This window comes from Python bivittatus, unplaced genomic scaffold (genome assembly GCF_059951505.1).
Source record: "Python bivittatus isolate LINGU-HERP-01145 unplaced genomic scaffold, Pbiv_v1 ctg000310_np1212, whole genome shotgun sequence".
Taxonomy (NCBI): domain Eukaryota; kingdom Metazoa; phylum Chordata; class Lepidosauria; order Squamata; family Pythonidae; genus Python; species Python bivittatus.
The window spans coordinates 7,538,738-7,565,708 of record NW_028277054.1 but is presented as its reverse complement, the minus strand read 5'-3'; the positions used below and the strand labels follow the sequence as shown (position 1 = coordinate 7,565,708).

Below are 26,971 nucleotides of genomic sequence, written 5' to 3'. Positions count from 1 at the left end.
CATCTAAATTCTACTTCTTGACTATGTGCTGTGTGGAAAAAGTACTTCTTTATGTCTCTTCTGAAGAGCACCAATTACATTTCTTTAGACAGCTCCCGGATTTAGTATGATTTATTGCACCTTCCCCTTTCCCAGTACCCAGACTTACACAATGATTACGTTCACACAAGCTGCCTAACCCCACTGTAGTCCAGTCTACCAACTGGCGTGAACCCCGATGCAGATTTAGCTCACAGAACATGCTAAGCCCTGATCTGGTTCATTGAACAAGTGATAATTGGCTGGGTTTGCAGAACAAAGTCCTGGAATGTGGCTTGCAAACCACGGTAGTCAGCTTGGCACAATACACTAAACCAAACCTAAACAAAGCACAGGATGATTTAACCCAAGGTGTAGGAGTAAAATTCCTGCCTTTGGAATCTGCGTGGGCACGCTCAGTATCTCTTCTAAAAAGATGCTATACCTTTGGGAGTGGTGTTTACCGGGCCGCTGCCCCAGCTATTTCGCCGGATTTCATCATACGCAGACTCTGTATCAAACAAAGAGCAAGGATGACATATCAGGCAGAAGAACCATTTAGATCAGCGTTTCTCAAACTTGGCAACTTGAAGATGGGTGGACTTCAACCCCCAGAATTCCCCAGCTAGCATTTAAAAAAAAAAAGGAACATGTTGCAGGTCGCAATTTATGCATATACTGTAGATCAGTGTTTCTCAACCTTTGACTTGACTTCAACTTTACGATATGTGGACTTCAACTTCCAGAATTCACCAGCCATTATGGCTGGCTGGGGAATTCTGGGAGTTGGAGTCCATACATCTTAAAGCTGCCAAGGTTGAGGAAGACTAACATGGCTCTCCTCCTACAATCTCACTGGAACTAATCATCCTCAGCAGCTGACCTCAACTAAGAAAATTAAAAATCTTAGAAAATCTGTTTTTTCCCAATGCACCTCCAAAAAGCCTTGTGTGGCAAGGCACCCGAATCCTTACTTTTTCTGGCTCAGTTTTCATTTCAGCAGCTGAGAAACTCGAGTGTGAAGCATGCTGGCTGGGGAATTCCACACACTTTCAAGTTGCTAAGTTTGAGAAATGCTGATTAGATGGAGAAGAGGGGTACAACAAATTCAAAGGCCTGATGGAGGAAAACAGCGAGGCACCGTGGCTTTTTTTATGAGCATTGACTACGGCTAGCTTTGTTACGTTGTATCATAAATAAAGAAATCCAGTACGGGACTAGAAATTGACCAATTAAAAGGAATAAGAATGCTGCTGGGTGCTCAAAGGAAGCATTTGTTTGCTGGTTGACTCAATGTATGTTCAGTTAGAGACAGAAGCTGCAAGAAATAGCTTCTAATTAAAGGTGCTCTGAACAGCCTTAACGTGATGTTCCAATTCAATTTTAAGCCGTTAAAAAAAAAAAGATCTGAAAAAAAAGATGGCATTGAGCCCAATTAAGTCATGGGTTGGCTATAACATCCTGCATTCACTATAGATAAAATGAGTGAAAAATTCCAAGGTCAATTGTTACTAAGAAGGCAACCAATTGTTACTAACCCAGCCCCACTTCCTCTTCTGTCCTCACTGTTCTGCCCTTTGAAATGGGCCTATAGGTTTCCATTATGAACTCACCAGATTTGACTTGGGCCCTTGGTGGAGGTGGAGGGGCCTGCTGGGTAATAACTGGTGCAGATGGATAAGTAAAAGTGGGACTGCCTGGCAGGAGAGGGAAGGAAAAACAAGAAGGAAAGATGAGAAAGGAAAATGATCGGTTCTCTGAAAATTCAAGTTCCATTTTGTTTGAATGTCCCCCCCACCCTTTTTTTAAATTACAAAACCTGCTTGCAGAAAGTTACACTAATAGAAGCAAATATGTGTAGCTCAGGGCTGAACTGTGGAGTCCTTGGGGTTCTCTGAGCTTGGTTGTTTTCTTGCAAATGTTTCGTTACCCGGCTAGGTACTGAAGATGTTACCTAGCCGGGTAACAAAACGTTTGCAAGAAAACAACCAAGCTCAGAGAACCCCAAGGACTCCACAGAAAGTTACACTGGCAGGGTAAGTGACTGAACCTGAGGTGCTAGCATTCTGCAGGCGAGGAGGTTTTAAAAAAGTAATGATCAACAGAATGAAGGAGGGCTAATGGTGTTTGGCTTGCAGAGGTCGACAGTTCTGTGATGGAATTCTCCAAATCATGGGATTCAGCAGAGGCAACTTCCCTTTGTAAAGAAACTCGGCACCCCATCCCCGGTCCCCAAGAACTGAGTTTTCCCACCCTGAGCTTGTCCGTGGCCTTACTCTGGCGCAGGTAGGTGAGGTGAGACAGCAAGATTTCGGTGTTGTAGGGCGAAGTGAGGCGTAAGAACCCTTCCTTCCCAAGTTTGCAGAGCTCTTTTCCGTCTATGTGCTGAAAGAGACTCGTGTCGATGTCGAGAAGGCCGTATTCCTTCACCGCCCAGTCCAGCCACTGACGGACGTGGTCGTGGCTCCAAACGCCCGGGTCTGTGGGTGGGGGGGAAGAGATTGGGGTAAGGAGCACGGCGTTCCATGGCCAAGGGACCAAAAGCAGGTTTTGGTAGCTGCTAAGTTGGGGTGCAACAGGGAAAGGTGTCAGATCATTGGTGTAATGAGGGGCAACCTTTACATGGTGGGGGATCTGTCCTCTACCAACCTGCTGGAACAATGACCTTCTCCTCCCTGGACGAAGAAACGGGGGGACTACGCTGGTTGGTGTATCCAGCTGTATAGGACACCTGGGACGTGTCGACCGCCACTTCCACTTTGCTCCTGCGGGTGGCACTGCAGTCCACCGGTGATTGTCTGCTGGGGGAGAGACAGTTACATATTGGAGAAGGGGGTGGCAGGTCCTCACTCAGGGTGGGCGACACGGACTTCTATGGAGTTTCCTCCAAAGCTCCATAGACGTCATGATTCTAAGGAGGGACTCCCTTGTAAAATTCCCGTTTTTATCCTGTAGAGCAGTGTTTCTCAACCTTGGCAACTTTAAGGTGTGAGGACGTCTACTCCCAGAATTCTGAAAGTTGAAGCCCACGCATCTTAAAGTTGCCAAGGTTGAGAAACACTGCTGTAGAGTTCCTCTCCAAAGGCCCACCAATATATATTATGAGGGTCTGCACTCCAGACATTCTCTCCACCCCAACCCCACATAGAGGTATGCTTTGCTTTGGGAGTTGTCTGCAGGGTGGCTGCGTGCTAATAGTGGGTGTAGCCTAAGGAATAGGTGGGGCATTCAGTCTCTATCTCTGACACTTCCTCCTTGTCTTCTCCATTCTTTCCATTCCCACTAGGACTGATTGCTCCAGTCAGAGATCTGCGTTCGTAGCTTGCAGAGGGATTCTGAAGTTTGCTTGAGGTCGCACACTGCTGCTCTGAGGGCCAGCAAAGCTTGCTGCTGGTAGGATAAACCCTGATGACTGCTTTTCATTCTTCTTGGTTGCATTGTGAATTGATTTGTGAATACAGGTAGTCCTTGTTTAGTGATTGACTCGTTTAGCGACCATTCACAGTTACGACGGTGATGGAAAAGTAACTTTGCGACCAGTCCTCGCATTTACGACCTTCGCAGGTCTGTAAAGCAAAGGAAACCTGAAGTAAGATTGTTAGCAGAGTTGCAATTTCACTTAGTGACTGCTTCACTTAATGACTGAGTTGCTGGTCCCAATTGTGGTCGCTAAACAAGGACTACCTGTAATAACAATAACAATGAGTAGTTTATTACTTTGGAAACTGGCTTGAACAGCAGAATAGGTATGTTCTATGAAATATTCTAGAAATAAAAATGCATCCATAAATACATTCTTTTCCCTAGCCCCAGTCTTGCAAGCTGGAGGCCTTGTTCATGCACTTGTCACTAGCTAAGGATAAAATCGCAAACAAAATTGAGCACTAGCTATCTTCCTCTTCCTGTCTTTACCTTTGAGGAATCTTGGCTTGCAACTCAGTTTAACTTTGCTGCCCTTTTTGCGCCCAAAACTAGATGTTGAGTCAGGGGTGTTGAATACAGGTAGAAGTCAGGATCTCGGCCCCAACCTTTAGCAGATGCAGTCAAGAACACAGTCGGCTAGACCGGCTGACAGTCCCCATCTACATCTATTGCAGTTTGTTGCAGAGTTAGGGTTAACAAGCCCAATGAATTTGGGCCCCACTTCTCAGGTTGCCAACTGACGGGCCCCGAGCTTATTCTTGTACCTTTAGCAGCAGCTTGTTCTGCAGGAAGCATCAGGCACCCTTTCCATACCTCAGAAATAAGAAGTAGAGCTTTGCTCATTTTCCCTAGGCCATGGATGCTATTTACAGCTGAGGAGCGAGACCAGGCAAAAAAAATTAAGCCTTGCAGGTAAAAGAATGTGGAAAATACATACGCAGCCCAGTCAAGCCTGCCAATCTGTTTGCCCAGAGGGCAACATCAGCTTCTTTGGGCTAGACCCTCTTGCTCAGCCCAAAAGCTGGTGGGGTGTAGTGGGGAAGGTGTTGGACTAGACACTGGGAGACGGTGAGTTTGAGTCCTCTCTTAGGCATGGAAACTGGTTAGGTGTTTTTGGGCCAATTGCTCTCAGCCCAACCCACCTCCAGAGTGGTTGTCCTGGGGAAAACGGGAGGTGGGACCGTTATGGATGCCACCTTCACAAAATAAAGGCAGGATATGACTCTAATGAAGCAAATAAGCAAGCCCCAAATCTGGACTGCTGCTCTCCAAGGCTGCTCACCTGCTGGAGCAGTTGACCTGCTCGTTCTCCTGCTTCACCATATGGCCTCGGCTGTTGACCTGGGCCGGCCACGAGGGCTCCTCCAAGGCCATGCCTTCCTTGTTCCCATAGTCGTCCACCGAAGGCACCTCGGTCTTCAAGAGGTGTGAGGAGGCAAAGGCTGGGTCGAAGATGGACTGGTCCTCACTTACAACTGACAGCGCTTCCTGTGTAGAAGGGCGGGGGCCGGGGGAACAACAGGAAAAGACCGGAAGAGATATTAAGAAAATCAGAGGAGAGCTGCTAAATTGGACCGAAGAGAGATCAAGCCCCGTTCCTGGCTGAAAGACCCTAAACTTAATAAAAATCAGTTCTGGCAGCCACATAGCACACCACACCCAAATAAGCCGTATTGTTGTTTAATGTGAAAACATCGCTCATCCATCACTCTTCCCACAACCGACCAAGCCACAAGCAGCCCAACCCCATTTCAGACTAGTCTAACGTACTGTGTGAACCCTGCAGGCCTTTGAATGAAGGATCTGAATTCAGGATTTAGTTTTAAATTCCTGAAGGCCTGAATGGTAGTCACAATCTTTCCATGCAGGAACTCCACACCCGGTTATTCATTTCCGGCACTGTTCACATCACTGGGAATCAAGAATTGGAGTCCGTTGCTTGCATATTACTTAGAAATCTACCGGCAGGTCCAGATTTACCTTCTACTGATCCCTACATTGAGTGGACCAAAAAGACCTCAGTTGGTACCGGCAAAGAACATCCTTGAGCAAATGCCTAAAGCTGGTTCTGCCCATCTCTGGAGCAGACCTCGGATCTAGTAGCTGCTTGCTGTCGATTTACATTCTCACACCACTGTGGAATTGCAGATACAGCACTGGGGGAAGTGTAACCGGAGAGCTGAGCCTGACCTATGTGTAGGGAACTCAGGCAATTTATTTGGGGAGTTGACCCAGGGAGCCAGATCGGAACCATCAGCTTCATTCCAAGGGGGGCGTTGTGTGACAATATTTTATTTATGTATTTACATGTCTGTTCCCCCATATTCCCACACTGCTCTGGTAGTTTTCAGTGCAAGAACAGCACAAACACACACAACAATTGATAAGATGTTAAACGAATTAAATCAAGACTCAGGCGCAGTGGTGAGAGTTACAACTCACAGGCTCCTTGGGACGATGCTGGTTTGCGGCCTTCGTAAACTCCACCAAACTGGCCACCAATCGTACCTCTGGGGGAGGCTCTCCCAAAGCAAGGGGGCTGCCCCCACCCCTTAACCTCTTAAAGGGGAGAACCGTCAGCATCCTTTTGCAGGATGAGCAAACGATGAATTTAGATCACTGCTTTTGCCATTAGAAGTATAACTGTTTCTAGCAGTGGGTAGGATCAGGGTTAGGAGTTTAAACATGACAGCCCAGTTGCCTGGACTCGCCCAAGGGGTTAAACTCTAAACTCACATTAACCAAACATATAGTATCCCATGCCCAAATTTTAGAAAATATGGTGGTTTAATGTGAGAGCCAGTTTGTACAAGCCAATGGCTGGGTCCCCCTCTGACCCAAACTGATCAACCTTGTTCTAGCTAATTTAGCATGTGTAAACACAGCCAGCCATAAAACAGCCAACGCTACTTTAGTCTGGCGTATATCACACAATCCTTCTGCAGCCTGGGAGGTGTGGTGATCACAACGGGGAGATCTTGCTTTGGATTCCAGCTGGGCGACTCTGGATCTGTCCAGATGTCTCAGCATACAGTATTCTAACTCACAGGGGTATCTGCAGGGTAAGGTCAAAAAACGACGATGGGACCATGATGGTGAGGCCGAAGCTCTGCTTATTTTTTACGCAGTGCAGATAAAAGGCAGGCAGAGCTTCAGTGGCACCATGGTGGCTACCAGCTTTGCCGCCATCTTCAATCGCACCATCAGGGCTGCCATCTTGATTTTCTGACCACACCCTGGGGAGACTCCTGCTCACGGGGCTGTTGTAAGAAGGACCGTTTTACATCATCGCCACCTCCGTGCAAGAAAACTGCACGAGTTTTGCTAGTGTCGACTACTCTCGCTCAAAACCTCTATTGTAACACACAGCTTTCAAACAGCAGGGAACAAATCCGACAGAGAACAGGCCGGCGAGATGCGCGTGAGAAAGAAACAAACATCCTTGGCAGAAGAAAGAAGACCAGAGTCACCCTAAAGCAGTGTTGTCCAAACTTGGCCACTTTAAGATGAGTGGACTTCAACTCCCAGAATTCCCCAGCCAGCCATGCTGGCTGGGGAATTCTGGGAGTTGAAGTCCACTCATCTTAAAGTGGCCAAGTTTGGACAACATTGCCCTAAAGCAACTTTAAAAGAATTTAACAAGCGACTCCAACAATGGGAGACCCCTCTTGGGAGTCTATTCTCTAGAACCGTTGCTTCTGCCAATTACTTAGACGTTTCCAAAGAGTCTGAATATTTCCCCCTTTTCTAGAAGGGCAGTTTTCTGGTGCTAGAAATGGGGAGGGGGAATTTATAGGATGTCTCTAGTGGAGGTCGGGGAATGATGGAATAAGTCCATGGCTCTCTGATCATCTGGCAAAATCTGGAACCTACTTTGCCCTCCCTGCCTCTAAACAGGCCTGGCCTAAAAGGGAATCCGAGCATGAATGTAGGAACCTGGGAAATGTACACCTGTGGCCAAGGAGAGAGAAATCGCCCACGGAAAAGGAAAGGAATGGAATAGCCCACCGAGCCCCACTTGGATTCTGCCAGGGCTTGGAGAGGCAGGTCGTCGTCCCAAAGCAATGCAACAGATTTATTTGGAAGGCAGCAGGGAGGGAGGTGCATGGCTGAAGTTTCCCGGGGCTGTGCAATGTGATTTTTCACCTTGTCTGATGCTGGGATTTTTGGGCAGCGACACAGCTTTGGCGCAGGAAATAGCAGGGAGGTGGCAGCGACATAGCTCAGTCGTGAAAGAAAGAAAAAAAGAAAATTCGACCAGCCACAGGCAGTAAAACGGAATATATTCAGTTGCTCAGATGAAGGACTTGCTCTGTGTTATTGGCAGATGTCTTTGGTAGGGGAGGGGGAATTGAAGCACAATGGGGCAGCCTCCTTGGGACGGTAGGCAGGCAGCTGTTAAAGTCCCAGCCACCGGTGGCCCGTCTGAAATGTGGCAAGGTTCTCCCTGCCAGTCTGTGGAATAAAACAGGCGACAGCAAGGGAGGCCCTTCAAATGACAGAAACTGAAATTCCGTCACCCAAATCTTGGTTAAGCGGGCAGGAGCTCGGTTCACTTCTGCATCCAGTCCCCAGCCTGCAGGATCTGTCATAAAATTACGATATCATAATCTCCCCGAAGGAAAGAACACGCAGCCCTTGCGACGAAGCCCAACTCTCTCTTGGTTCAAGCCGCAGAACCGGGAAGTGGCCCTGCTGAAGGCGGTGGCTGCAGTCACAGAACACGCTTCACCTGGTTATTAAGTTAACTCACTTTCTGGGTGTGCACAAAACAGTTATTTCTAAACAAGCCGTGCAGGCTGGCTTTGCACCACCCATTTGGCTGCGAGCAAATGAACTGCAGGTAAGATCTAACCAAGATTCGCACAGTGTACCCACGGAGTTGGGAGGTCTTTAGCTGATCTGGGTAAAGGATTTGTGGCCAGATAGCCAGCGGCTTTGGCTTTGAGATTTTTGCCTAAAGGCTTCTTTTTAGAGCCTATGACTTAGGAGCGGTACATCCTCCTGTAGCAAGCAGTTGTTACCTTTTAAGACAATGCTTTATTTCCTTTTGATCATTATAACACTTGCTGTTGTAGCTTTAACTTTGCCAGCACTGTCTGGCTAGCAAAGGACAGCTGCATCTGCCTGCTTGGGGGAAGAAAGGAAAAACACTCTGCCTATGCTCAGAGTTACCCTTGGTCAGGACATCTCGGATTCTCCAGGGCAGCGTCCTGAGACTTGCGAAATGAGCATTTGCTCCAATTTGGTCTGCGTGGAGAATCTGAATCCGGCACCTCCCCCCACTTCCAGACCTAGGTGCTGCCCTGCAAGCTCCGTTAAGAAATGAAAGCAGAAGTTGGCAGGGGTGCTGAACAGACATTTCTGTACGCAGCCTTGATAGGAGATGTTATCATCAGATGCAAAAGCTCACAGCAAGAGGAAGGGAACTGCGCTGGGGTTCTTAGGAGGCCTTTTTGCACACAATACGTCTTTGTTCTGCAGCTGGTCAAGCAAGGCTCTCAGAGGCTAGAACAGTGTTTTTCAAACGTGGCAGCTTTAAGATGTGTGGACTTCAACTCCCAGAATTCCCCAGCCAGCCTTGCTGGCTGGGGAATTCTGGGAGTTGAAGTCCACACATCTTAAAGCCGCCACGTTTGAAAAACACTGGCCTAGAAGGTTCAATTCCTCATCTAGGAGATAAATCTGGATCGTCTGGTGATCTCTGGTTTTTGACAGAGCAGAAGAGGGTGTTTAACAAGAGCAGGGACCAAATGAAGAATGTTTAGGGTAGCCTGCTCCATCATGGATGCCTTACAGACTTCAACTCCCAGAATTCCCCAGCCAGCATGGTCATTGCTGAGAATTCTGGGAGTCATGGCCAAACTTCTGGAAAGTGCCCATGTTGGGGAAGGCTGGCCTAGAAGGAAGAAGAGCTGATTTTTATGGCCGAGTTTGTACAACATAGGGGAGCTGCTTGGGTTTGGCTTAGACCAGTGTTTCTCAATCTTGGCAACTTTCAGACATGTGGACTTCAGCTCCACGTGCTGGCTGGGGAATTCTGGGAGTTGAAGTCCACACCTCTTAAAGTGCCCAAGTTTGAGAAACACCAGCTTAGACTGTTGTATTTGACCATCATTTCTTAGCCCGGCTTAGCATGATGTGCGAACCCACTCCATGTGTATGTAGAATGGAGGTTAGGGTCTGGGATGCAAAGGTCCACGTGACCACTAGAGGACAGCAAAGGATTCCCTGTCTCCTTTGCTGCCACCTATTCCTCTTCTACATTATTGTAGCCTGGATCTGGCAGTCTTAATTTGGAAAGAAGGAAACGTCATGCAGTCCTAGCGCTCAGAACAGAAATCCTAGGCTCAGCATTTTTTAAATCCTTCATGATCAACCAGCATTTTTAGACTACAATCCCCTGAACAAGCCCTGGTAGCCTGGTTCACACATCCCATTATAGCAAAAGCCAGCATACAATGGCTGAGCATGATGAGTGAGTCAACCAAGCAGCAACCTAACCATGGTTCTGTAGAAAACGTCGGGACCAGTGGGTAACTCTAGGGGACATTTCAGAAATCAGCAACGATGGAAACAGCCCTCATCTGTTCCTGCTCCATCCCAAACATCAGATCTATTGAAACAATTTATCCGGCTGGTCCTCTCCCGCCAGTAACTCTAGGTGCCGAGATACACTGCCCTTGCACATGGAGGTTCCATTTCTCATCACCCCCTCGGATACCCACGGGCCAGGAACAGCCTCAGGCTCCCTTTATCGACTGAAGACCTTCCTTTTCAAAACCAGCCACCGGCCCTCAGCATCGGGCAGGGGCACGAGGTCTCCCTCATGACCCAAGTGCACAATCACGCCAGGACAGGGTTGCCTCACTGTTGGGCCGCGTTGCACAAATGGTGGGTGTGGCCCAAGGGCTGCCAGTAACGCAGAGCCAGGGGTGACACCCGCCCCAAAGCAAAACACGAGCAGCACCTCGAGGGCTGAAGGAGGAGACGGGGAGGGAGAGAACAATGGGTTGGATTCCAGCCAGAGGACTATTCTGTCTAAACCAGCTTTCCTCCCAGTGAAAGCTGAGCTTGAAGTCAGTTTCTTTTTCCCTCTTCAATACTTCTTCCTGTGCAACTCGACTTATCTGGCCCTCCTGATGGGTCTGGGGTGGGGAGGAGAGAAGAGCCATTCCCCTCCGTCCTCTGCGGGGTCTCTTTCCAAACTGGGGAGGGGGCTGAATCCTGCCGGGGGGGGAGGGGGAGAGAGTTGGGTTCACACCAAGCCTAAAGAAGGTCTGGTTTGATTTGGGCTTAGCCCAGGGGTCCTCGAACTGTGAGTCGGTATCCCCCAGGGGTAGGGGACGACGGGGGGGGGAGCTCACCATGACAGTATTTATGTATTAATTTATTTTATGAATTTGTAGGTTGCCCCAAGCTGCCACGAGCAATAGTTGGACCGGCTTTGCAGGGGCAGAGCACAGCACTGTCCAGCTCATAAAGGAGAATAAATAAAATAAATGAGGATCAAAACGAAGTGTCGAGTTTATTTCTTGCCCATCCTGAACCCCGATGAAAGAATTAGTTTTATCAGTGAGGGCTCATAAAAATTCATTGCTCCCTTTAGGGCAGTGTTTCCCAACCTCAGCAACTTTAAGATGTGTGGACTTCAACTCCCAGAATTCCCCAACCAGCCATGGGGAATTCTGGGAATTGAAGCCCACACATCTTAAAGCTGCTGAGGTTGAGAAGCATTGCTTTAGGGAGTTGTAGCTCTTCAAGTTTGAGAAGTCCTAGTGTGTTGGGCAAAGCCAGTGTATTGTGGCTTATTTAATAAACCAAGGCTTAGCATAAGGGAGACAAGGTTTTGGTGCTAGAGAGGAACTTTTGAGAGCTTCGTAAGCTGGGAGGTGATGGAAAGCAAGTGGGGCAGCACCCCACATTTGGGGAGGAAGGATTATTTTCTGTATTTTGGGGAGCAGAGTAGAGTGGGGGTTTCATCTGTTTCCTTATGTTAAATGTTAACTCGAGTATATTAAGCTCTTCTACTGAGGCCCTCCTCCAGGCCTGCCCCCCATCAGAGGAGGTGAGGTGGGTTTCTACAAGGGAGAGAGCCCTTTGGTGGTGGCACCCCTTTGATGGAATTGCCTCCCCCAAAAGGCCCAACTGGTGCCCACTTCAGCATCATTTTTTCACCAGCTGCAATTCTATTTTCCAAGGCTTCTTCATTGGCTTTTCCACTGTATTTTAATTTGTATTGTTTTAGATTTTTGAATGACTGCCTTGGTCCTGCCTAGTTTGTACGGTGTTTCCCTTCTGCATTTTATTAGAGTTCATTGTATCTGTTTTGATTCAAACTGTGCCTTTTAGTTTCTTTTATCGTAAACTGTCCAGAGAGCTTTGGCTATTGGGAGATTTAAAAACTGTAATAAATAAAATAAAATCTATTTTAAAAATTCTAATAAAGAAATAAAAATATCTACGTTAGGTTTTGTTTTCAATGCTTATATGTTTAAATGCCCAGCTGGGTGGCAGCAGCATTGGGTGGTCTCCAAATCTGTGAAAATGCAGGATCGTGGCTGGAAGATTATCTGCAAACTCTAGATGGGAAGTTGAAAAAATTACACCGAAGAACACAAGGGCCAATCATTTCTGTATCGTAGCCAGCAAAACTACAAGGATACGGCTATGAAGCTACCAGGAGCTGAAGTCCACTTAAAGCAAACTCTCTTATTATATTTCCCACTTGAATATGGTAGAAAATAATTAGAAAAAAAAAAGGTTGGAGGAAGCCCTGTAACGTGGCTGTAAAAAAGGATTCACTGGCATGCTTCTCTCTTAGCAGAAGGTGTGAAGCAGATGAATGAATGAAAGACGGTCTTTCCTCTGAAAACCCTGTGCTCTTCCTGTTCAGCTTATAAACACAGACAATTGCTACACCTACTAGCACCAGCCATGTTTTTAAAAAATCACAGTGGTTTCCAGTGGTTCCTTACAAGCAGACCTTTTTCGTAGAACAGTATGTAGTAACACGTTCATTTGTTGTAACAACGTTATATAGACTACCATATTTGAGCTGCAGAAAACTTAGGCGCACTTAAAACAGTGTTTCTCAATCTTGGGAACTTTAAGATGCGTGGACTTCAGTTGAAGTCCACGCATCTTAAACTTGCAGAGGTTGAAAAACACTGACTTAGATGGAGACACAAAGCTGGAGTAGAGCCTTCTGTGCTCCCACGTAGTGGTCTTTCAGATTTTTACAGCCAAGATGTGGTGACCGTATATAAACTGGTTGCATGATTTAGTCTGGAGTACAATTCTTCTGCCCAAAACTCCTGTTTTTGTGCTGAGTTCTTACTTGCCATTTAAAATATTAATTCCTCTTTCAATTCACTCACTAGGGTCATATTTCCCTATAGTTTCTATAGGCAATATTATCAGCCTGGTTAAGAATGGAGCTTCTAGGTTCAAAAGCACCCATACCAGATGTTGAGACTTAAAACTGGATTTACATTTTTAGGCAGATTTTGGCTTTAGGAAAATGGTAACCTTTCAACTTGGATTCCATGATTTGTGCACATTTGTAAAAGTCCCTGGAAATTAGACTCTCACGGTGGAATATCACATTGGTGAAAAACCCAGTGTTGCAGGTTCAATCATGCTTAGAGCATTCTGCAAATGTGTTTTGCTTTTAAATAAAGGACCTCACTTCCAAGAAATACATTATTGTAATTTGTTGGTAATGTTCTTGCTTTAACTTTAAGGTAACAGGATGAAGCATTAATCTGGATATGTTGGGCCAAGGGCCAAGTCACTAAATTCAATTGTTTTAAAGATTGGCCCCAGTCCTGTATATAGGTGTTAGAGCCACCACAAATTGCACTTAAAACTGGTGTGCATATAATGCTTTCTCATACCTTAAACTCTAAATTTTAAACAGGATCCATAATTAGCAATGTTTGGGGGAAATTTAAGAGGAGAACACCAGATGGAAAGACTGTTATGAAATTACAATCTAAAATGCCTGTTTGGGATCCCATGTCCTATTCCAGAAGGTACCGTTCCATTCATTGGATCCACCATGTTCCTGATTCCTAATAAGAATTAGGAGGATTTCAGTTTACTGTCTTGTGGGCCCCTAAAAACTAACACATTTATTGGGGTATGAACTTCATGGACTCTTTGTCTTTCATCAGAGACCTGCAATACTATCCTGTGATAGGAGAATATGTACATCTTTGCTTATGGATGACAACTGAAAGCACATAACAAGAGCAGATGGAAATTTAATACAGGAAAGAACAGACAATTTCTCTACCTTTATGAACAATGTCAAAATACTTGTGGTTTGGACCCAGAAAGTCTTGCATTCTGAACTGCCTTAATGCAAAAGTGATAAAAATCCTCTGTTCCAATTATAGCAAAAAGTTGATAAATTGTTCGTAGAAGTATAGAAGGTAAGGGTTGGAATGAAACTTGAGATTATCTAGCACAATTCCCTTCCCAGAGCAAGAATCCGTTACTACAGCACCCCTGCTCCATGGCCATCTAGCCTGTGTCGAATGGCCTCCAGTGAAGGAGTATTTCCCACCTCTAAGGCAGTCTACCCCATTCCTGAATCACTCTTCCTTTTGGAGAAGTTTTCCTAATGTCCAGTGGAAATCTATTCCTTCTAATATCAACCCATTATTTCTTGTCCTGTATCCTGGAACAACTCGGAACCATTCTGCTCTGTCCTCCACATCAGTGTTTCTCAACCTCAGCAACTTTAAGATGTGTGGATTTCAACTCTCAGAATTCCCCATGCTGGCTGGGGAATTCTGGAAGTTAAAGTCCACACATATTAAAGTTCCCAAGGTTGAGAAACACTGATCTACATGAAAGCCCTTCAGATAGTGGAAGACAGTTACTCAGTCTCCCTGCAGTCTTGTCTTCTCCAGGCTAAACCCACCCAACATTTCCAACTATTCCTTATAAACTTTTTTCTTCCAAACACCTTATCATCTTGGTTGCTCTTCTCTGGACTCTGCAAGCTGTCATTGTCCTTCCTAAAACGTGGTGCCCCAAACTGGACCCGATACTCTAGATGTAGTCTGGAAGCCGGTTAAGAACTGCAAAGTTATTTCTAGATAAGTATTCTTCAGAAAGGAATAAACATTCTTCCACCCACAATTTTATAAAGCAAGTATAATATGCCAGTCGAAATTTCCATTGAGGAGAATCTCTAGTTTTCAAACAAAAGGAGCCAGCTAGATATATAAAAATATTTTCTGCTGTTGTTAGCTTTAGATAAAACAGGGACACGGTCTTGCGCAAGACTGAGGAAGTGCAAGCAACAGGAGCTTAACAGTTTACAGCTAAAAACGTAAAGTGAAAGGATTCCCTAAAACCGTAAGATTGGTAATAAAGGCGTTCACTCTCTTTGAAGTAGACCAACTCCCAATGAAACCAGAATATGCTATTGAATGACATGCAGAACAAAACAGCATAAGGAAATACCAGCCTCCCTCCCTTCACTCGTGGGACTGATCAATCGTATGTGTAAATTCAAACAAAAACCATCCATCCTTCACTAGCTTTTCCAGAATATTGTCTTGTCTACAACTGAAAGTCTAACCACACAGAATGCCCTGAGTTCCTTGGGGGAAAAATATGCATGTAAGTAACATACTAAATAGATTAGTGTTTCTCAACCTTGGGAACTTGAAGATGTGTGGACTTCAACTCCCAGGATTCCCCAGCTGGCTGGGGAATCTTGGGAGTTGAAGTCCACACATCTTCAAGTTCCCAAGGTTGAGAAACACTGAAATAGATGAAACCAGTTTGAGGCCAGAAGAAAACAGTGAGACGTCCTAACTTTTTTTTTTAAGTCCTAACTTTTTGCTTTTTTCTCTGGCAAGGCTAAACCTTGTCAAGTTCTTAAATTACTTGTAAATTTAATAGGGGCAGGAATTTGGAGGGTTTGTAATGGTACACTCACAAAACGCCTGCCACGGTGGACATAGCCAGTCCTGAAAGATCCATTTACAAGCAGGTGAACAAACTAGCATCCTAGGATGACCTCTATCACCCCAATGGTGGCTTTGTGGGGGTTCAGAAGCGTTTGCTCAAAGCAATATGACACTGGAGGGTGGGATGTGTTGGCTTTGCAATAGTCGAGCTTCCTATTTAGTGTTTTCTAGTTAAAGGGATATTCTTTGAAGTGAGGAATAAGAAGCCTGCTGAGTGCCGAGGGAGATGTCTGCACATTGGCACCTGTGGACAGGTTCTCCTCCACCCTCAGCCGTGGAAGCCCGCTGAGTTTCCCTCTCTCAGCCTAATCCACCTCACAGATTTGATGTGGAGAACAAAATAAAATAAAATAAAATAAAATTCTCTGCAGGTTGCCTTGTCTCCCCTTAGGTTTCCAGTTGTGCTTCTTTATAACCTTTGGGTTTCCCCCCCCCCCCAGTAGGATGTTAAGTGAGTCTTGGATGAATGTATGCGCTACAAAACTCCTGTTAAAGATGCAGCAGAGGACAATCGTTGCAGTGCTGGCCTTGTAAAATGGGATGGGACTTGTAGTCCAACATACCAAGCGGTTGTCTACATGGGAGACAACTACTAAAAGCTCCATGCATCTATGTATGTCTCAGTGGGCTTTGTATTGTGGAGACCTTTGGGAACCATGCCATTAAACTGAATTCACTTCTTCTGATAAGCCATAATGTGGTTTGATTGGTTTTGGCTTCACACACTGTGTGAACCAGCCATTACAATTTGCAAATCATGCCTTGGGGCTCAGTGTGCTGCATGATTATTAATTGTTGTACGCCGTCCAGGGTTTAATTGTTGTACACCTCCCAGAGTCACCTTGTGTGAGATGGGCGGCTATATAAATATGATAAATAAACAAACAAACTCAGTTCATTGTTGTCAGCCCAACAAGCCATGATTAAACAAACCCTGGCTTATAAATATGAATGAACACAGCCTTTGGCCCTATAGAACAGGGTTCCTCAACCTCAGCAACTTTAAGATGGGTGGACTTCAACTCCCAGAATGCCCCAGCCAGCTGGCTGGGGCATTCTGGGAGTTGAAGTCCACCCATCTTAAAGTTGCTGAGGTTGAGGAACCCTGGTATAGAACATTGATTAGAGGTATTTTAGACCTCCTCTACACTGAAATCCTAGGTTAGCCCTGCTCTCCTGGAGATACACATTTCCAGGCAGCTCTGTTAAGGGCAATCCCTTTGCAGTTTAAGAAGGTTTATCTGCTATGGACAGAAACAAGGAATGTCTGTTAAAGAGAGATGCTTTCAAAATGATGGTCCTAACACTCCCTATTTCTCCCTGCCTTTTGCTGCTCTAAACTGCGCCAACGAGCCATCTTCCAAAAGTTATTGCCCTGAAAATCCATCCTCGCTACCTGGGTTAGTACGATTGATGGGAATTACAGTACAACATCAGGAAGGTCTCACATTGTCCAGCCCGGCCTGAGAAGTGCCCTCGCTCCGTGCTTAAACCATCATGTTTGGTTTACGTCTTTGACCCTTGCTGCTTTCAACACATCTGGGGTTGGCTTGTCTGTGTTTCACCATGTGTGTTGTTTGATCGGGTTTTTTGGTCTTGATGCAGTTGTTCACACCAATGCCTCCAAGAGTCTAATGGGGAATGAGTTTCACTCACATGCAAATGCTCAAATGTGCAGCTAAACAGAGCTGCAGGAAAACGCATTCTGCAGCGCTGCATGTAAGTGATAGCAAGATCCTTTTTTCTGCAGGGCCTCTCCTTTCCCCATTCTTGTATTGTGGTGGGGGATATGCAGCCTGAACAACATTAAAACATTGCACAAAAGGAATCCTGATGTAGTATTCTACCATACACACACACACACACACACACACACACATATATATATACACACATATTTTATATATTCATACCAAAACTACTCTCTCCCCACAGTGTTTTATCAATTCAAACATGGTAATATAGGAACTGAAAACCGAGACAAATTAACTAAAGGAACTGAGACTTGTGGCTGGGCATTGTCCCACCTGGAATTATTTTAGAAGCAGTCCCTGTTTAAACTGAAATGCAGAAGGAGAAGAGAAAAATACCCAGAAAGAAGGAACAGAAGGAGGAAATTTAAACGTCCCTCCCATAATATAAGCTACAAATTCCAGGATTTAAAAGCGAGGGCCAAAATAGGACACCACCTTCCATAAACCATAATGTAATATATGCGTGAAGTTGCATATATTACCTTATGGTTTTTGCGGAAGTGCCGAAACAAAGCAAAGCAACATGTAAACATGCAAACTTACACCCACAGACTTTTTTAGAAGCCAGGAAGAAGCCTAAAGCCTGACTATTGAGGATGGGTTGCCTCTAACTGGCATGTGGGGGGAGCATCAAGGTGGGGCGCCGGAGGGAGCAAGATGGAGTATTTTGGAAAGGAGCGTTTCGGTGAAACTTTTGTGTTGCTGGCTAGATGGGGGAAGGATTTTACTCTATGGTTGAGATCAAAAGTGGCTTTCCCACAGATCCAAACTATGTGACACATTTGTCTAACGCGTTGAGTTGAAGCTCTACCGCATTAAACCAAGGATCAGGTGGATGTCTTGTTCTGGTGGGCTTTCGGGGTGAGTGGCGGGCCTGGGTTGCCTTTGTAGTTTTTATTTTATTTATGTATTCATTATTTCAGTTCAGTTAATTTATTCTTATTCATGAAGCAATTCTGGGTGGGCTACAGGGGGTTAAAACAACAAATGAGAAGCATCGTTTGGGTCGGGATGTTCATTCTTCTGTTACTGTACATAAGCCACCTTGATTTGTGAGAAGTTGGGGGGGCATAAAAATGTGATAGGTGGGTGGGTAGATTTCTATGCAACGCGAAGCTTTGCCTGCTCATTTCTGCGTATCAGATTTTTGTTAGAAGGCACGCATGGACAGACTGGAATTTGGCAACGGGATTTGGAACTTGGTACGAATGGGAAAACAGGGTAATTGAAAGCAAAAGTATTCTGTGGAATTACAGACTCACAGGGGTTATTGGGCTTTGAATAACAGGCTGGAGGGTGAAGATTAAGCAGGTAAATCATACAGTCTCCCGGTCAGCAAAAGATTGACTTAATTCCTGCCACCACTCAGATAAGGAAATAGCCACAAAAATTTCCATGTGGGTTATTGATAATTTTTTTTTTTTTTTAATAAAAGCTTTTCACAGAACTGACTTTCCAATCAGAGCAAGCTTGAGGTTAAGACTGTTAGTAATTTGCTACTAGTCACGATGGGCATATACGTTCATAGAAAATATATTAAAAAGGTGGGATAAAGTTAATAATAATAATAATAATAATAATAATATCTCTGATATCAGATTCAGTGATTGGATTTATGTATCGCATGGATGTCCAGGGATAGAAGGGGAGCGACATCCATGCACGATGACGTCATTCTGCAAATGATGCAAATTCCATAATTTGTCTCACTGTGTATGACATCATGATCCCAGCAGCAACACTGTACCTTCTACCAGATTCCTAAATGTGTTTCATTAAGCTGTGGTTTATCTGGCAACCCACAACTGGCAGGCTTGACATGATTCATTCAGCTATAAATGATGGAATGAAATGGCTGAATTTGCACAATGTATTACATCAAAACCCACAAAGGGCTTAGCGTTGTGTCCTTGTGGAAAATTCAAATCAGGCTACCAAGTCTAGTGGCGGGCTTTCCAGAGACATCCGACTAGCCACATGAAAACTGAATCAGAGAAGGTAAAAGTCTGGCGTGATCCCAGTGAATTGCTCTTTCTGATGTCTTGACAAGGGCCAGGAGGATTGTCCGCACCATCAAGATGGCGGCCACGACAGTGTGATCAACGCCCTCCTGCTTTTATTTCCAACACATATTAAAAACAGGTAGAGCTGTAAAAGTTGTAATTCCATTTCAGTGAGATATTTTCACCCAACCTTACCTTTTTTTCAAAATACCATGAACTGGCATGATAACAGCTGCAAGGATTTTGTACACTTTTTATTGGAAAAGATCTCTGATCCCCTGTATGGAAGAATGGTTAACTGAACGGGGAATATGTGTTGATGTCTAGAACAGCTTCATATCTAAAAAGTAAATCTGATGTACAGTTCAATTTTATTTGGAAACCATTTCTGGACTACAATTCTATGTACGGAATTGTGCCACATCCCAAATTTGGCTTCCAGAGTTTATATTTTAATTCGATGTATAGTCTACAGACATTAGTTACAGTATTCTCTCAGTGTATTGTTTATTCGTTAAAGATTTTCTTTTTCCTCTTATTGATTCCTATTCTGTTAATAGAGACATGTCTTTACTAGGAATTGGGTATGAAATGCCTTACAGTACTCTGAGTTGTTAATGGGGTATTAGAAAATATTAGCCATATGATATTATAGATCTGCCAGATATTTGAGATTTGTTGGTTAGCCACCAGTAATCTATTGCTTATACTGGTTTATTTTGTCTTCCTTACTCTGTTTTCTATGTTCTTTTCTATGTGCATTTGTATCAGTATTACTTCTTTTCCTTTTTTCTTGAAATTAGAAAAATAAACAAACAAACGAACAGATCACACCATTGTAGCTGCCATCTTGATCTTTATGACCGTACGCTCTGGACCAGGGTCAACCTTTCTCCCCTCTTTTATCAATTCTGAAGATTTATGAAGCAGAACAGGGTGATATAGCAGGAATGAAGATGCCCAAATTCAGCGTTTTACCACCAGGCACCTCCCCAGTCAATCCCCACTGGCCTGGCCATGCTGGTCAGGAGTTCTGGGGGTTGTAGTCCAATTCCATCTGAAAGGTTAGGCCAAACCAGATGCGATGTTATGTGGTTTAGTCTTGTACAATTTAAAACAGAAATAGGTTGGTGGGGAGGGGACAAATGGATTGTAGTGTAGTGGGAGAAGGTCTTTAACTGTTTGCCTTGGGTTAAATCATTCTCCTCCTCTTTGCTCTTTATAGTAAAAGAACTAATGTTTGGGGTCTTTTATCTTTCTATACCGATTTCTCTATTCAACACACTGCCCTGCCATTGATCAGAGTACTCATGTTTCTGAAAAGATACCAAGTGCGAGATAAAGAACTTAACACCGAAATGCTGATGATGGGAGATGAGACCAGTGTTTCTCAACCTCAGCAACTTTAAGATCTGTGGATGTGCTGGCTGGGGAATTCTGGGAGTTGAAGTCCACAGATCTTAAAGTTGCTTTGGTTGAGAAGATCTGGATAAGATAGAGGAGCAAAGCAACCAGGCTGAAAGGCAGGGAAGCAACTTACAATTTTTGCACGGAATAAGACTCAGAGTTGATTATATGTCGGGTGGGCAGCGGGGGACAAATATTCCCACCATTTCCTTTGCGTGCATCCTAGAAGTCTGAGTCACAGTGTGGACGTAGGGAGAAAATGAACCTTTGTATGAAATGAAAGCATATGCTAAAATAGAATCGTTAGTCGAAAGTCATTTTAGACAGTGATTCTTCTCCTTTGGAAAAGTCAGAGAAACCTTTGCTTATTTCTTCCTAGCCTGATATGCTCTATATGTGTTGGACTACAGTGCCCTTAAAAAAAACAAAAAAACCCTACAGGTGAGCTCCTTTTCCCCAACCTGATGCTCTACAACTCCTATCAAATCATCTGAACAGCATCACTGAGAGGAGAGCTGCCATATACTTAATCTAACCCATTTTTCTTTCAGACTTGCTTCTCAGATGTGGTAGTCTCTACAGATCTTAAAAACCCAGGAGATGGATTCCTTCAGCCAGGAGGGAGGGAGGTTAATTGGCTGGGTTCAACTTCCTATAAACCAAAGCCCCAAAAATCTCATTATGACTTCACATAATATGCGGCTGGCCTGATTCACATAATATTCTAAGCCATAATATGATTTGGTTGGTTTGAACTTAGCATATTGCAGGGAGCCATCCACTGTGGCTTATCCACTAACCACAGTTTTACAAATCATGGTTTAGCACACCATGTCAACTAAAACACTGGGATGGTGGTACCAAAAGCAGGTTATAACTATGAATCGGCCTCTTGCAGCCGTCCCGTTAGGGAGAATGTGAAATAGCTCCTTAAGAGGTATCACGAAGGCAGGGGAGACAGACATAAAAAAGAGGCGGAACTTTGATTGGGCAGTTGCAGCCGCCATCTTGATGTTTTTGACCCACCCTGGGGTAAGCCCTGCATGAATGGGTGGCAAATTGGAAGTTATTGAATACATTACTGCTGCATTTTGACCAGCAAGAAAGGAGAAAGAAACGGGCTGAATGTTTTTTCAGCCTCCGGTGCTAAAATAACTTGGTTGGGCCTTGGACTTCTGCAAAGGGTGAGGCTGGCATCTGCATTTCATAGGGTGGCCTTGGGCAATTGGATCTGCTCCAAAAAGTGCATTTAATACATTTAGCATCCTTCTCACAAAATGGAATTGGCTGATTTGTGCTGAAGGAGTTGAAAGGCAGGAGAATCTTGTTCCCGGATTTAGGAAGGGAGGAAACTGCTCTGGGGTTGCTTAGCAACCAGGATCTGTTTACCTGCCCCCTTAGAATAAGCAATTTGATATTATTATATTATTATTTTATTGTTGGTGTGGTGAAATTCCAGTCCTTTTCCAAAAAGCTGAGCCTCTGCAACCATTTCAAAACCCAGAGTGTAAGATTCTTAATTAACCATTTAAATCCGTTTTGCTGGCTTTCCCCCACCTTTTACGAACCCTCCGTTCCTTCTTCAGGTAGAGTTGGCCAGAGCTACTGCAATGGCAGAAGAAAGAAGCGCCAGAAAAATTGTGCAGACTTCGGAGGGTGAACGGACCAATTCCATGTCTCCTTCCCCTTACACGCGTGAGCAGAATTACAGGGAGCGCCTGCAGGCTGAGTCTCGCCACTCTGAATTTCCCATAATGCCCCAGAAGGATGCTACGTCAGGGGCATTGTGGGAAACTAGTACAGCAGCCAGACTCAGCGCTGCTGAAACAGATCATTTTTAATGCAAATCGCAGAAGAGCCTTGCCAGATGGATGCCAGTCCTGGAGATTGGGGTCAGTGGGCACACGGTGTACAACCCCCCCAGGACCAGTTAGCCCCCCATTGCAACTTCCTGTTTAGTTCTCCTCTCCAGACTTCCATGGGACTTTTCCTCCCATCTGGGAGGCAGAGAGGCTTGGACTCAGGAAAGGCAGCAGGAGGCTTATAAGTACGGCAACCATCTTTTCTTGGAAAAATAGAAGACCAACCTGAAAAAGGGACAGACCTGGCAGAGGTTCATAAGGACAAAAAAAATGTAATTGCTTATATTTATAACTTTGCTTTGCGAAGGAAAATCCAAGAGCCGACCCAAGAAAAACCCATATTCTAATAAAAACACCTAAAATCAAACTGCACGTGTACGTCTATTTAAAAAAGACGATTCAATTTCCATATCTGTCACATGAATGTCAAAGCCCCTGCCTGAAGGGGCACCATTGGTGCGGCAAAAGTTAAAGGACCGAAAGAGAGGACAAAAGTGGGTTTTTGAGAACTAAAGAAATCGAAAGGACAGCTTTCTGAAATAAAGGGCTGCCCTTTCTGATAAAGGAGGGCTGGTCACGGCAAGGCACGGGTGTCGAGGTGCTTGTCCGCAGAACTGCACGGAGAGTTGCAAACCGCACCCCCGGAGGGTTCACCTAACACGCTTTGGACCTGAACCAGGGCAAGGAAAAGGCCACGCGTGTTGTTCAAACGTGAGGCGGGCAGGCTGACACGGCAGCGACGGAGGACAGCGGGGTGGGGGGGCAAGGGTTGCAGCTCGCAGATGCTGGTGGGACAGCTAGCACAGGAAGCCGAGGCAGGAAGTCTGAGGCCGCAATGGCGGAAGCCTCTGTTGCTGCTGATAAGGGCTGCTGGAGAAGCTCGGAGCTGCCCGCTTAGCTTGGGGGGGTCTTTAAATAGCTCTCCCATCTTCTGTAATGAAGGGCCGAGGGGAGGAGGTGATGGGAGAGATGTGGACACGGCTTCCTGTTTGGCTATTGAAAGCCTGAGTCTGGGGGGGCGGGGGGGTTACTGGTGCTGAGTCTCCTTTGCTTCAGCAATTGTTTGGCGCTGATCCGGCAAAGGGTCAGCGTCCGAATCTGCAGAAGTGGGACAGGTTGGGAGAAGGGATCTTTCGACGCTGGAGGGAGTGGGCTGGGCTGCATGTGAGCAAATATGAAATGGGACACATTGCAGGAAAGCCCTATGTACGTTCATTCATAGATACTGCCGCCTTGGGTGTTGCCCAGCTTAAGGGCAGCTCCCAGCCAAAGTGGGCTCAGCTGGGAAAACTAATCAAGGTGGGATGGGAGACCACGAGGAAATCTCAGGGACGTGGGTCAGGCTGAGCAGATGAAACAGCCTGCCAGAAGGCCTAAGTTGTCACCAAGAAAACTAGATGGACGTGCTCATAAAGGCACAAGAGAAAATTTTATTTCTTTGTTAGATTTATATCCCACCTGTTCTGTAGGAGCTCAAGGCCGTTCATTTTATCCCCATAACAACAACCCTGTGGAGTAGGTTGGGCTAAGAGAGAATGACTGGCCCAAAACCACCCAGTGAATTTCCATGGCTGGGGTTGGAGTTGGACATGGGCCTTTCCTCATAATTCAACCCCATAACCACTAGATCATATCAGATTGGGGGAATTTGTCCAGGAAGGAATAGACAAATAATAACTTTGTTGTCATTCCACTATACACTATACACCAAGTGCATAATAAAATGAAATTCCGTTGTAGCTGGCTCGCAATTACAATCAGACACTAGAAGTACAATCAATCAAGATACCATAATTACTGTAAAATATATATTCTATACACATTTGACATTAACTTATTAAACATTCAAGAATCTGATAGCCTGGGGGACAAAGCTATTTCCCAATCTGGCTGTTCTGCATTGAATAGGGAAACCATCTTAAGGAGATCAGTGAAAATCCTGTCCCTGTCTGCAATTGATATGGAAATGGCAAAGTGAATGTGGGGATGATGGCAAGATGGGAATTGGGGAGTCGGTGGGGCAGGGGGGGTAGGCAGATTCTATTCTGGAAAAGAGCTGGCACAATCCGAAGGTCATTCTGCACATTTCTGGGGGGTTCATATTTGGAATATGGCAAATACAGCGTTAAGGTGGCACCACTCAGAGGACTGGAAAACCTTATGAGCCGAAGTGGTTAAGGGACAAAGCCATTCCTGTAGGAAGACAATATGAATATATTGGGGGGGGGGGGTTGGTTTACTTGTGGGAGACAGATCAGGAAGGCCATGCTAAAGATGGACCTATGTGACCTAGCAAAAAAGGTGTGGATCTCCGATTTTGGAATCATTTGGAACGTGGGCGCTGCAGTAGAATGGGAGATTGTAAAGAGATGCAAGGAAGGATTTATCTGCTCAGTGTTTTTGTTATACTATGGAATTTGACATTACACGGTGCCCCCAATTTGGAAAACCTCCCAAGAAGGTGCTGCAAAACCATGGAGAAAGTTATCAGGAGGAGATCAGAGGTAGTTTGCCTATGAAACCTGCTGTTAGGGGACACGAAGATCCTTTGATTGCTCTTTGGCTCATGCTGTGTGTGTGTGAGTTTCCCAGAAACTTTCCTTAATCCATGGAGGACCAGAAAGACTTTTGATCAGATCCACCCCAGCTCTTTTTGTATCCTTGCAATTATTACAGGAGGATCCTAGCATGATAAAAAAGGGTTATTTTAACAACACCTCTCCTACACAGTACGCAGCCAAGGCTTGGCAAGTGACAGAATAAACCGATCAGCTTGATTTTGAAGAATCAACATTGAACAGCCCCGAAGTCAAATGTTCTCTCACTTGCTAACCTCAACAATTGCACACCGGATGGATGACCAATAAAAGTGTTTAAAAACTTGGTAACCTCTGCTTCTGCTTTCTTAGAGGAATGTTTCTGTGCTGACCCAATAGTATCCCTGCTCCAGAAAGTGCTTCAAAATGGCAATATTGACATTTTCTTTCCTCGATCATTTTTAAAGCAATCATTCATTGAATCTCCATTAGCCCCGCAGGATCCATTAACAGTCCCTCAACCTGCAGATGTGAGCAGGTGACCAGGCTGTTTTCCCTGGTCTGATCCCTTTTGCAGATCAAATGTATTATTTTGAAAACATAAGAGCAGAGAATCTGGTATGGTTGTTTTTTTCCTGATTAACCTGATTGCAAATTGAAAAGAAAAGAAAAGAAAAGAAAAGAAAAGAAAAGAAAAGAAAAGAAAAGAAAAGAGCGGTGCTTTTTTGGGGGAAACAGAATAATTATTTCTGTGTCCGATGGAAAGCAGATTGCTAAGGCAGCCTTATCTATCCCTGCCACAAAATTACCAGGGAAAGAAAAACAAACATGTAAATCTTGCCTTTCACACGCCAAGTGTTGCAGAAAACCCTGAAGTCAATGCCAAACCCAAGATTATTCTCAAGATTTGGGGGAACCCTCAGGCAAGAGAGGACATCAATGGTCTCTTTAACCTGGAAGTGATGGAGTTGTATTCACCAGCTAATCCGGAAGGTCATACGTAGGGAAGGAAGATGGGTGATGATGTTAGGCCAGGTCCTTTGCTAGTCTCGAGTCGAAGCAAACAGGTGCCTGTGCCTCCCCTTGAAGCCAACTAATTCCAAGAACAGCTCAGACAACAAAGACCTCATTTGTTGGTTTTGCTGTGCAGACGAACACAGCTTCTTCTTTGCAAATGATTAAGCAAGGCTCCATTTCCCTCATCTTTAAAAATCTGAACAGCTCAGCACTAAACTACACCCAAAATCCAAGCACGGATTCTCTCCCGGCCAATAATAATGTAAAACCAAAGATAATCGCATATCATTAGAGAAGAGGTGGCTATATATTGTCAAACTTTGACTGGGGAGGAGAGATGAACTAGAAATGTTCCTCTCAATCAATCCTGAAAATCTTCTCCCAGTCAAAGTTGATCAGTCTCTTTTTTTTTTCCCCAAGGCACAGCCTGGTTAAAACGAGGCATGTCCTTGAGCTGAGGGATTTTTGAAGCCTCAAATGTTTGCATAAGTCAGCATCTGCTTGGCCAACCTGATCAGAAATGTGTGATGCGCAGGAAAACAAAGCTTAAAAGGAATGGATAAATCAAAAGCTGAAGTTGGAAATAATGAATGAATAAAAAAGCTACTGTTGAAAAGAATAAAAGCTTTGTAAAAACGAAAAAGGGATAATAACATCAGGAATGCAAAAAAGAAAATGAACTGACCTCTTACAATGGGGGAGTATTTCCAGTTTGGGGGTGACGTGTCCCCCAACACTTTGCTTCCATCCCCGAAATTCTGTGTTTTGGCATGGCGATGCCATTTTCATCTCTTCCCTGGCATCTTGATGGTTTGGGGAAACATATGCCCCTGAGTCCACTTGTGACACAGTGTTGGGATCCCCCAAAACTCCCTCATCTGCGTTCCCTTGGTTGGCCAGACTTAACGGTGGAAGGGGCTCTCTGCTTCAGAGCTGAAAGCGTCTGGTGGTGGTTTG

At 44.9% G+C, this 26,971-nt stretch overlaps 1 protein-coding gene across 5 annotated transcripts in view; it reads right to left on the bottom strand.

Annotated features, from left to right (window-relative positions):
• Positions 1 to 26,971, bottom strand: part of LOC103052522 (retroviral integration site protein Fli-1 homolog) — a 33,213-nt gene that overhangs the window by 5,879 nt on the left and 363 nt on the right. For 3 of the 5 annotated variants that reach the window (XM_007429442.3, XM_025167438.2, XM_025167440.2), the window contains exons 2-6: positions 4,724 to 4,929; positions 2,668 to 2,819; positions 2,295 to 2,498; positions 1,632 to 1,715; positions 464 to 529 (exon numbers count right to left, since the gene is read on the bottom strand). In XM_007429442.3, coding sequence (XP_007429504.2) covers positions 464 to 529; positions 1,632 to 1,715; positions 2,295 to 2,498; positions 2,668 to 2,819; positions 4,724 to 4,929 — 712 coding nt within the window. Of the gene's footprint in view, positions 1 to 463; positions 530 to 1,631; positions 1,716 to 2,294; positions 2,499 to 2,667; positions 2,820 to 4,723; positions 4,930 to 26,699; positions 26,936 to 26,971 lie in introns of those variants that run through there. The other 2 variants (XM_025167441.2, XM_025167439.2) reach the window with 2 other exon arrangements.